General features: G+C 41.7%; 1 protein-coding gene across 2 annotated transcripts in view; it reads right to left on the bottom strand.

Annotated features, from left to right (window-relative positions):
* The window catches only part of net1 (neuroepithelial cell transforming 1), a 36,934-nt gene that overhangs the window by 22,138 nt on the left and 2,190 nt on the right, over positions 1-12,606 (bottom strand). For both annotated transcript variants that reach the window (XM_005475591.4, XM_025899780.1), the window contains exon 2: positions 6,812-6,875. In XM_005475591.4, coding sequence (XP_005475648.1) covers positions 6,812-6,875 — 64 coding nt within the window. The remainder of the gene's footprint in view (positions 1-6,811; positions 6,876-12,606) is intronic.

Here is a 12,606-nt window from a genome sequence, read left to right as displayed (position 1 = left end):
CTGGGTTTAAATCTGGGACTCTCGGCCATTTGACCTTAGAACTGAAGAAGCTTCTCGGATGAGAGGTGAAACGTCTTCAAGCAACTCAAAGAAGTCCAGACGCTTTTCTTTGCAAACTCCTTTGACTACGATGACCTGGATGACTGAGAACCTTCACAGACATGTGAAAGACACCATTACTGATGGTGTGAACTCTGTTTTACATCATCGTTTAGTTAGGTTAGGTTAGCATACAGTAAATATGTAAACCAGGCTTTTTGGTCAAAAAGCCAGCCAAAGCTAAACAGTTGGCTTCAGGACAGAATCACCGCTTGGTTATAAAAACAAGCTATGCAATACTCAAGCACGTTCAAATGTGATGCCAAACAGCCCTAAACAATCATACATATGTAAACAAGTAGGAGTCATACTGAGCAAGGGGTCCTGTAGAGTCAAGCAGCGTTTTCACTGTAAGTTATCTTATTATCATTATTATATTATAAAAACCTCAGTATCGATCAGGCTTTAGTAGCGTTCTCTTTAATGTAATATTTTAACAGTCAAAAGTAACACTTGTAAAAGTGGAAACATTTTTATCACACTGATCATACAAAAATTCAAAATCCGCATGGTAACAGTGTAGCAAACATTCTGTTGAATCACATAAGAAGTTTTCATCTTTTGTGGTGAATATTTATTTATTATTTGCCATATGAAGAGATAAATCAACAGTTTTGTCTGTGTATATTTGGGCTTTCCCCTCACACAACAAACAGTGGGCGCTGCTTCTCCCTGCACTGGGTTTGTTCCTGTTAAGAGGGGGTTCTTTCTCCCCACTGTCTGTTCTCGCTCTAATATTGTAGGGCCTTTACAATATAATAGCAGCTCCAGGTGACTGCTGTGATGTCGTTCTATATAAATACAAAAAATCTGTTTTTCTGATAAATACTCTTAAGACTGTACTAATTATTTTATTCCCATAGTTCAGAGTTATTTTGGATGGGCAGTTAACATTCTGCTATTTTATAAATAGGGAGACTAACAAAAGCCTGAATACAGAACAGCAGGTCAGCTGAAGTCAGCAGCTCACTGTCGATGAAGTGTGTGTCCAGGTGTGGAAACGCCTTCAAAGTTAAATATTGCCTCAGGCTCAACTGTTACACACGAGAACAAAACAATACGAGAGTAATCTCAGCGCGCAAACACACACAGCAGGGAAAAAGCAGGAGAAAATTAGCACTCATGTTCCTGCCACATGTGGAAATCCCTCCCCTCAGCAGCACGCATAGGAAACAACAGATCCAAGCAGCTACTTGTTCAAATGATGAGCTTTAATGTAAACACTGACTCAACAAACAGCCGCTCGCTGCTTACTGCACACACTGAGGCTGTGCAGACTTTGTTACTCATCAGGGAGCAACTGACAGATTTGTACGTAACATAAAAAGGTGTTGATGTAGACTGACGACAGAACGTAGTACTCTTTATAATATTACAGACAAGTTTCAATATGTTCAGACATTAAAGTGTTGTGCACCTTCTAGCTTTTAACGATCTGTTGTCTGCTACAGTTTAAACACTATTACAGTCTCATTTACCATGACATCATAGTTTGAACGTTCATAAAAATCCATTCTTCGACCTGACAAACAGCTCACCGCGATCCAGAACTGGATTCAATAGGAACCGAACTGGCCAAGAAATGGTGATCTCACACAGTCTGACTGCACAGGGATTGGAAAAGAATCAAAATATTTAGTGCAGTGAGATAAATAAGAAGAGGTCAAAATGCAAACATTCACAGCGATGATTATTTCCTGTCACAAAACTTCAAACTGTGTCTTGGACGGATCAGAGAGGGAAAGAAGTGGGTCTCGTGACTAAGTGGGAGGCATAGCAGCATGTTAGGTAGAGCAACACTCCTCCAATCACCATCTCAGTCACATGCAGCAAAACTGTCACTGCCATTAAACCACAGTAAAAACCTAGAATACTGAGACAAGTTGAGCCGAACCGACTCAGGTGACCAATGGAAAAGGTCCTATTAGTGCCCAGGATGGGAGGCTTGCCTTGGGAAGGACATCAAGCAAAAAATCTTTGCTAAATCAAACGTGGATTTTCAATAAGATTCAACACTGGATCAGTTGGAGCAGGTCAACAAGGTGTCAGTGTGCTATTATAAACCAAACCATGTGTGACTGAAGTGCAGACTTTCAGATTTCATTTAAAGGGTTATACAAATGTATTACATTGACTGCAGCCATTTATTCAAAGCTGTCCATTTTCAGAGGCCGGTGTAAGGGAAGAAGGCCATCACTAGGCTGAAACAGTAAAATAAACCTATCGAAGAGCTGGACAAAACTTTAGGAGTAGCCATATTCTTAAGAAGAATGGATGCACTGGCTACCTCAATAACAACAAAAGGCCTGGAAGACCACAGAAGACAACTAAACTGTGTGAGGACAGAATTAAATGGTTAAGAAAAACAACTTCACAACCTTTTTTGGAGACGTAGACATATTGTCACACTTTATGAAAAGAAATGCAAAGGGTTCATAAGAAGGCGAAAACAATCAGTTACACTGAAGAAGAAGAAGAAGAAGGCCAGATCAGACTTAGGTCCAGGTCACTAGTGTTTATTGATGATGTGACTGCAGATACAAACAGCAGGATGGATTCTGCAGTGTCCAGGGTTCACTGGTCAGATTCAGCCAAATGCTACAAATGATCTGATAACTCTTCACGGTGCTGATGCATAATGACTCAAAGCAAAAGCAACCCAAGAGTTTCTGAAGGCAAAGAAATGGGATATTTTTCAATGGCCAAGTCAGTCACCTGGTCTCAACCCAACAAAGCATGCTTTTCAAAATGCTGAATACAAACGTGAAGTTGGTTGCAGGAAAGTCATCAACCCCCTGCCGTTGTTGATTAACCCTCATAGTCTTACTAATAGACATAATAAATAAGACATCTTAGAGAAACTGTAAGAAGTTAACACAGACACAGAGGAGGATTTAGTTTTTGCCCCAATGACTTCACTTAATTTTATAACACTTTAAAAGAAAAAAAAGCTATTTCAACATGGCTGCTCACAGGGCAGACTTTGAAATCATTAAGGCTGTTTCACATTTCCAGCAGGGCATCGCTTTAAAAGAGTAGGGTAGAAAATAAGCACACTTTCTGAATCTTAAATGACTGAACGAAGTGACAGTAGAAATGGCTGTAGACAATACTTATGGCTACTCTGGATAAGACATCCCTTATTGATTGGAACAGAAGGGGCCATACTGAGCATTAACTCAGTGTCAGTATCAGGAGGATGCAGCACTCTGGGGTCAGGGTTCAAAGCTCTCTGGCTAACTACCGAGCCACCTAGCTGCTACCAACTGCTAATGCTATGTAAACTTGTAAAAAAAAACGTATGACAAGTGCATTTTCTCAGTGTTTGCAGTGCAGTATGATGTCACAGTGACACTTGTTGAGTAGTCAGAGTGGGAAATACAAGCCATAAGTGTCAGTGTTTTCACAAATATAGCTTCCTTTGAAAATATTAAAACATAAAAAGCCACTAAAAATAGCAGCATATAAGTATAGTTCAGTTTGTTTTAGCTCACACTGAAATGCTCTCCTGTGTCCACTGACATGAGAGAAATCTGATCAGATATGAAAACACACATTTATGATCTCCTGTCAAGCACCTGTAAAACATCGCAGAGGACTAATAACAACAAGACTTCTTTTTCACTTTAGTCAACATGTGCCATTACAGGGACTGAATCCAACATCTAAGTTTGGCGTGTCTGCAGGGTGACGATGCTGCAGCACTGGGATCTATCTGCAACGCAGGGTGCTCTTAAATGCATCACCTGCTATCAATGAGATCAATCATGCTGTCAGCGGACTCCTGAGGAATTTTCAGTCAGTGTAGTTGAATTTAAATTGCTGTTGACAATCGTTTTCTGTGTTTGCATGAAAAGCCAATGCCAGTCTGCAGCTGGCAGCCTCATGAAATCACATCATCAGATTAAAGCTGGAATGCTGCTTATCAGACAGGCCACTCTTGAGGCTGACACCTCTGGCTGCCTGAACTTGTTGCTTGAACAAAAAAACTGGGGGTGTGATTCTTACCATAGTTAATTACTGTCACATTCCACCAAACAGCAGTCTGGTTTGATCTCCTCCAGCTTAGCATTGGCCTGGAAACCTGACTCACATTCCTGCCATGACAAAGACCCCCACACCTCACTGCCTCATGCATAACACAGTGTGAGAGAATGCGCCAAGCACACCGGGAATGCTCACCTTACCCACTTCCAAGGTTTGCCAGGGGCTAATTTACTGCAATATGTGCCTGGCCCTGCCCCTGCCTTTCTACAAAGCCTTGGCCAGACCTTCAAACCTAACATGCCACGGCTGAGATAATTGGGCAATCGGACAAAGTTGCTTCCAGGATTCGTTAACTGCTCGCTATGTGATAGATTTAAACACAACAGAATAACTGTGGGAGAGGGGGATGTAAACTGAAAGGGGGAGCTAACAAGTTCCACATGGTTTTGGTGGATGAGATAAGTGTGCCATATTTGTGACTCAAAGGCAGCAGGCTGGCAGAGATAAAGAGCGATTGGCCTTCACGCTTGCCTTTTCATTTCTCCTCCTCTGCCTTCAGATGAGAGACGGATTGTGTTTCAGGCAGCTGTAAACCTGGAATGCCTACATACTGGTCACTGCTGCTCGCTTCTCTCTGTTTCTAATTAGTTTGTCTCATTTGAGGCTGACAGTAAACTGCAAGCAGGCCTGTCTTTGTAGGTCATTACGCTCCTCTGGTGTGGGGGGGAGCAAGAAATCAGAGCAGGCTGGATTTTCTTTATCCAGCAACTTGGTCTCTGGATAGATGAACAGCCCCAAGTTCAGCCAAGAGGGAGCCACAGCAGTCATCACGGCCCCTCACTGAGGTATTCGATGGAGATACACACCAAGTGGAATGCTGGCCTGGAATGCCAAGCGAATTTTATTGATTTCGATCCACTGATAGCACTCGAAAGCCGAGGCGTGAGACTCAAGGCTGGTGCCGCTTTGAAGGCCGACTGTAGAGGCCACTTCCAGATCTTAAGCAGACCTTTAAACAAGGCCAAGACATTGGATATGTACCCCTCTCCTCAGGGCAATAACTTTCAAACTTGTGTTGCATTTATAAGAATGAAGTCATAGAACAAAACAGTTTGAAATGTCAGGGCGCTCCGAGCCAACAACCACTGTTAAACGCAGTCTTTCAGATCTGTTACTTTTACTTTTATTGGAAAAACACCACCACACTTTGCACTTGCAACAGAATCCTGCACAAACACATTTGTCTTAATTACTTGACAGATATTTTTTCTTTAACTGGACAAGTGTGTATATAAATGAGTTTTTTCGCCCTGAACGTGATCATTTGAACAGCAACATCGTTCCAGAAACAAGTCTCTGAACTCGTCAGCCTTCTTGAAATGCCTCCAGGCGCTTTTACTTGGAAGCATCATCGATATGACGTTTGCATTTTGATGTATCGGGCTTTGATAAAGCTTACAGTTAGCAGCGGATCGGCTGCCTCTTCACCATGCCTGCTGTTGGCAGACTTCCCATGATGCACTGAATATGTGTTCTTTTCTACCTCACTCGTGTCACCTTTGCACTAACATTACATTTGCGTTTACTTTCGCCCAAAGTTTGTCTTCATTTTTCTATGGTCTTCTTTCTCTTCTCTTTCCCATCACTCCAACCAGTCATGACAGATGGCTGCCCCTTACAGTGCCTGTTCTGGTGCCCTCTTCCTGTTAAAAGGAGTTCGTCCTCCCCACCATTGCCAAACGCTGCTCACAGAGGAATCATGTGATTTCTTGTGGTTTTCTTTTGAATAGTGTTGTCAGGCATCTCTCAGGTTTCTATTGTAGAAGGGCTGTAGATAAGTGTACTTTTTTCTTGTATCTGTGGGATGAGCAAACGTGCTGTTCATGTTGGCATATGCTCATTAATAAAACTGTAATCTGGTATGCATGTGAAGCATAATCTATGTGAGGGGGGAAATGTTGAAACCTTATTTTTCAGCAAAGTTGAAAATTTTTTATTAGGTTTGAGATGTAAGGCTTCAAAAAACAAACAAAAACAAACAAACACTCAGATTTGTTGGCAGGGGGTTTAAGAGAACATGATTCTGTATGAGAGATCTCATGCCGTCTATTTCAGGTTGGAAAAGTCGGCTTTAAAGCAACAAGTCAGTTATTGTTTGACTCAATAAAAGCAACATAATCAGAGCCACTGAACAGAACAAATTAAGGTCAGTTCATCCCAGGAAGTACCGGTATCAAGAATTTACTTTCTTTAAATTTTCCTTTTTTGTATTTGATTGTTTTTGGGATAATTTTGAAGGTGTAAACAAGTAAAATAAAACATTTATCCTTCGCTCCCGTTTAGTGACTGTGGGCCAGGAGGGAGTTGGCTTTCTTTGCTGTGACAATGAGCAGCGCTCCTGTTTCCGGGACCTTGTTGAAAACTCTGAGACGAGAGTTAAAGCCAAAACACATCGTTATGACGGGAAGTGGAGCTCAAGCACACGCCCAGTTTGCATGACAAGACAGGAGTCAGCCAAAAGCCATGCTGGGAGCATATGCAGTAAATATGGATACAAAATGTATAGCAAACACATGGAGTAAATGCAGTGGGTACAACACTTTGGTTCACTTCAGAGTCACCATAGGTTATCCCAGTTAGTGATAAACTAGCTAAAATGTGTCTGTGTGTTTAGCAGGTGGACCTTTATAACAGGCAAAGTGGGAAACATGAGATCTGGACTCACCAAACTGCAGCCCCATTGCGGTCCTGTGGTGAGAACAGTGACTGAGTTTCCTCTTTGCAGTGACCTGTATGATGACATAAACACAACAAGAGAAACTCATCTAAAACTCCTGTTTGTCACAGCCCACCAGTGTGGTTATAGTGCCATGTTAATGTCATTTTGTTGGGAATTTTCAAGCCCCGGTGGAGTCCACCCTGACCGTAAGTCCCAGCCAGAGACTGAGTAAAGGCCAGTTCAAACCACTCGTGAGGTGCTAAGAAGAGGACACTGACTCAGAACAGGAGTATTCTGAGAAAAATCATTACCTCCCACAGCCTCAGCATGCTGTAGCAAGACTGACCGATCAGAATCCACCGAGTCAGAATCACAATCCACTAAGCTGTCCTTGGACCATCTGAAGGAGGACTCGCTGAAATCATGACCAGCATCCAAGTGTCGTTTCTTTGTTTGGATGGGTAGCAGCTAGAGCTGGGCGATAGAACGATAACGATATGTATTGCGAAATAACTTTTTCTCGATAGAAAAATTAAACTATTGCGATAGGCCTCATCTCTCTTGTCCTCTTAAAAAAAGAAAAACAGAACAGCCAATCCAAATTAAGTAGCGCAGAGCCGAACCAATCACAGCCGCAGCGTCACGTCACATGACTTGTTACGTACAGCACAAGCGCCAAGGCGCACATGTGTATTTGTTTTTGCAGCCGTGCTGCCCGGGTAATGAAGGAAATGAGTTTGCCAACTAGAGAAAAATCAACCGAGAGCGTGAGCGAAGGTTACCGAAGAGAAAACAGATGATGGTTCCAATTCCGGAGAGCTTGTCGAACGGAATGGCCACAGAAGTTCCGTAGTGTGAAGGTATTTCGGCTATTTCAAGTCTGACAAAAAACAGAGTAGCGCGCACTGTAAATTGTGCCGAAAGCAAGTCTGGAAATACAATAAAGCGGTGCATGCTCAGTCTCTGACTGAAAGCGCTGATTCGTCATTCGGCTTTTGTCAGACTAAAGTAACTGTTAAAACTGTCTGAAAAGCTAAGCTATACAACAAGGAGAGATTGAGAATTTCCTTTTAGTTCTCAGTTTATTTGATATTGACAAAAGTCAATTTTGTCTGTTCTTCTGTAAAACAAACTAAGATTTATTTTTAGAATTAATATTTTGTTTCTAAGTGGAATTGACAATTTAGTCTGTTTGTTTGTTCTATTTTGAAACTTAAACGCTTTAGCGGCTGCGTTTTGTGTAGTTTGCAATATTTGCCTTTATTTATCTGAAACTGAAGTCTCATGTTCCTTAAGTACATCTGCCCTGTTGAACTTATTATGGGAAATAAATATTTAAATCAAAACAAGCTGCTGATTATTTCACATTTTACTTGTGAGCAACGGCACATTTAAATCTTACAAATATAGTTATTTGGCTTATATCGTGATATATATCGTTATCGCCTGAAATGAAAAAAACATCGTGATATGAAAAAATCTTATATCGCCCAGCTCTAGTAGCAGCTTTTTCCTTTTTTGGGACTTTAACAATTGCACTGCCCCCCCACACCCAACCATGAGCTCTGATAATCCTTCAAACAAATGTTTAGAACCTGTGTGATTATTGAAGCACGAGGTCAGGCTGAGCAAGGACAATTACACAACACATCACACACAGTGAAGGGATGGTTACACAGGCAGAAGACATACATCAAAGCAGCGCTTCACATCTGTCCTGTACTAATAATAAAGTGGATTTTTATTAAAACACTGATGAAATACTTTGTGTGAAGACTGTGTGTGAGACGGCCATACAAGGCCAAGTTATTATACAACTTATGAAACCAAACAGATCAGGCATGCCAACACACAGAGGACACTGGTTCATTCTGCATAAAAAGTATGAAGATTGTTTTTGAGGTTATAAAGTCAACAGGTGAGCAGCACTGCCACGTTTGACAAAATATATCTGAAAAAGATTTCTAATGACCATTCTGCAGTCATCCAACAGGAAAAATGTAAACAGGAAGATGACATGTTAACACCCTGGAGTATGTTTAAATGAGCTACCAGGAAAAATGGATCATCAGACGCGGCACACACGAGGAGGCGCTGAATCAAAACCTTCAGATGGAGGTTTTACATGGTGGGACCAAAAAAGGCTTCAGCATCCAGACATCCTGTGTGTGTGTGTGTGTGTGTGTGTGTGTGTGTGTGTGTGTGTGTGTGTGTGTGTGTGTGTGTGTGTCCAGTAAGTGTATAGCTGAGTCATTCCAGTCATACTGTACATACACCAACTGTTTTTCTGTAGTCAGCTGCAGCTTCACCCATTCATGTCCTGGGTAAAGGTTCATTTTTACAAAGGTACGCTGTAAAAATGCAGCTACTTACTCAACACAGTATCGACCCAACATAACAACCAAGGCAGGAAAAAGCTGGCACCAAATATCACTCACAAGTGCTATAGAGAGGAAATGTCTGGGAATTTGTATAGAACAACATCAGAGACCGGTATGTAGAAAATGGTCTGGTGCTGATGAGAGGAACCACAGTACCTGTGCTAAATCTAACTCCTGTCTATTTATGCAGAGAGAGAGGACACGCATCTTGTGTCTCGAACACATGATTGAACAGCCATGGTACACAGTCATGCCCAGACGCTTTGTTTGATACTTCAGTTTTTACGATATAGTGAAGAATACTCAAGTCACCCTGAGGCAACATTTGTTGTGATTTAGTGCTATAGAAATAAAATTCAACTGAATAAGTTCAAAAACTGTTGGCAAAGATGTTGGCACTGCTAAAACCTTTGATCACATCGATATGTCCTATGTCTGCTTTGGTGCATATAAGATCAAATGTGGCGGTTCATAACTCCATCGAGTTTGACGAGATCCCCGACACCACTGACTGAAATATAACCCCAAACCATGAGGGAGCCTCCACCGTGTCTCACAGACAGCTGTAGACACTCACTGCTGTGCCTCTCTCATGACCTCCCAGGTTGGACGGAGCGGTGTTACTGTAAGCTGTCCTGGATAAACAGCACAAATTGTGCAATAACAACCGTGTTAATCAAACCCGCAGAAACATCACTGCTCGACGCTCAGTCATTTTAAAAAGAACCAGGGACACGCGCTCACTGCTGGTAAAGCGGTTCAGTCAGAGGAACGGAAGAGGCGAGTCCGATCGTCATAATTAAGTAGAAAGATGTGGCTGGAATTGCAACACATGCCTCGAGCACATTTTCATTCTTCCCTCACTGACTTCAAACGTCATGCCTTACAGCAGAGTAAGCGTTAGTACAGAAGAAGTCTGTAATAACAAAGATTTGATTACGCAAGCTTAATACCAGTAAACCTTAGCACTTTCAAAACTTCACACAAACAGCATGCTAAACCTGCAAAATTACGTTAAGCTGGAAGAGCTCTGAAAACAGCAAATAAATGGCATCTTGGTTTAGGCACAAGCGTCTACAGCAGCTGAGAATAAGATGTGTGACAAAAACTCTGACTGCACCATCTTTCACAGCAGCTGGTGACAATGGTCTTTATTTATGAACCAGCTCTCCATCTGCTCCAGGGCCTGGTTAGAGTAGCCCCATGTCACAGTGCAATGTGTAAGAAACATCACTGCTGCCAGCTCAAGTCCAGGACAGTGGACTCTGGTTGTCCCTGAGCAGCACACGTGAGGTCAAGACTGAGTTAGTATTTCAATGTAAATAACTCTTTGATTTACTCTCCATCACAGAAAGGCTTACTGTTTTGTTTTTTGTTTCTTGTTGGAAATTATAGTAAAACTTTGTTTATGTATGTAATATATGCAGGACCTTTTCTCCTCAGCTATGACATTTATGGTATAAGTACTGCAGCATGCACCAGGATAAAGCAGCGATTTATTAGGACATCAAATTAATGTCGAACATGACTGAGTGCAGTTTATTGGTGTGGCCGTCCATTACAGTCCCAGTTTCTGGCCCACTGGGAAAATGAACCACACACCCCTGACACAGTATACTGTGCATAGTTCAGATGTCAATTTCCAGTATTACCTTTTGCTGCTGGTAATTAACAAGTGTTGGTTAAAAAGAAACCTGTGTTGTTGCATCATCATTGCTGTTGCAGGAAGGTGTGAGCCAGTTCTTTATAATGAAACAGAAAGAGATGCTGGGACCCACAGTTAACGAGCAATTAAACAATCCTTCATGCCTCATTGCTTTGTTCAAACAACTGTAGGAGAGCAAAGGCAGCATAGAAAAGATTTATAATGATAAAGTATCAATTAGATAAAGGCACAATTACAGGATCTCTGAATATAGCAGAGATGACAATAAAGTTTACTTTGACGTTGTTTTTAATTGAAATCAGTAGAGTGGGGGGGGGGGGGGGGGGGTCATGTGCATATGATTTCAATTATATGTGTCTTCAAATTTTAACATGCTTTCACTTTCTTAAAAGTTAAAGATGAATGAAAGGAAGCTTTGATTTCCACTCTCAGACCTCAGCGTAACCTTTTCACTGACACACAGTGAACAGTGAACTGATCAGACTGAACCTGTATCAGGGTCCGAGGCTACTCTGGATGTTTCAGAAGAAAATAAACTTGTAAGAATCACGTTCTGTATAACTTTTGAGACAAATGTATATCTTTTTACTTTGAGATAAAAAAGGTGACAAGTCGCTATGTCTGTGAAAAAAAGAAAACCTGATGTCTAACAGTGAAAACAGAAACCAGCTGGGACATTATTATATATTATAATTTAATTCTATCTAGAATATGAAAAATCAGCACACAAAGACACATTGTGCATTGTGCATTTACTGCACCCTTTCAGTCCGTTGTCACACAGTGTGACAGGATGACATTAGTCACACAGCTCTATCTGATGAAGACTTGAAGATCTCATATCTACTATCATATCTACTCATTGCAGGAAACTGAAAGCAGTCCCAGTGCAGAACAGATCACAGCGATTCTCACAGGTGGCTTCATCGTTTTACGTGAAAGTAAGGTGAGGTCATCTCCTCAGCCTGTAAAGTCCTTCAGCGAGCTCGACTGTGCACGTGAAGTTTTGGGCCCTTTCATAGTCTTTGGAGAAATTTGTTCACCCTTCACAAGGTCTCAGCATCTGAGAATCACATCCATGGCTATGGCCAGCTATATTGCATTTTTGTTTATCACAAACTTTATCTACAGTAAACGACTCGTGTTTGGACACCATAAACCTTTCTCAAAGTTGCTAGCATCCGCACGTCCAATGTTTTCATGGACACATACGTGATCAATGTCAGTGCACACTAGTCGCTATCACCTGCCAGGGGACAAAGGTCCATTCTCTTTCTGTACCTGTTATGTGTCAAGGGAAGTGTGGCCCGTGAGTCAGTGGATTAGTATCCCTGTTAGCCCTGCCCTTGTTTGTTAAAGGTTAAAGCTGTCTCACTGTGAAAATGACCCCACCAGCACCCACGTGCCCTCCTGTATCTTCTGTAGTCTGAGGAATGAATGTATAAGAACAGTTTCCATGAGGCTGGTAAAGCAGGTGACCCCATCTAGATAACATTTGTAGAGTTGTGTCTCTGCCAGTGCTCTAGCTGTGCTGCTTTACATGACCAAGCCTATATAGTTCTGGTGGTTGACTTCTGCACGTGCTTGGCATGAACACAGGAAAAATAAAAAATCAGTCTATTACTTACTGCCAATCTCTCTTGGGAAAAATCGAGCCTCAACATTTATGTTTCTTTTTTCCATAAACCTTGTTATGGAGGTCAGCTATGGGGGGATATTTTCCATGTTTGTCTGCAGAGGCAGTTGGGCAGGGC

This window comes from Oreochromis niloticus, linkage group LG17 (assembly GCF_001858045.2).
Source record: "Oreochromis niloticus isolate F11D_XX linkage group LG17, O_niloticus_UMD_NMBU, whole genome shotgun sequence".
Classification (NCBI taxonomy): Eukaryota; Metazoa; Chordata; class Actinopteri; order Cichliformes; family Cichlidae; genus Oreochromis; species Oreochromis niloticus.
Note: the sequence above shows the minus strand (reverse complement) of the source record. Positions and strands in the feature narration are given on the sequence as shown.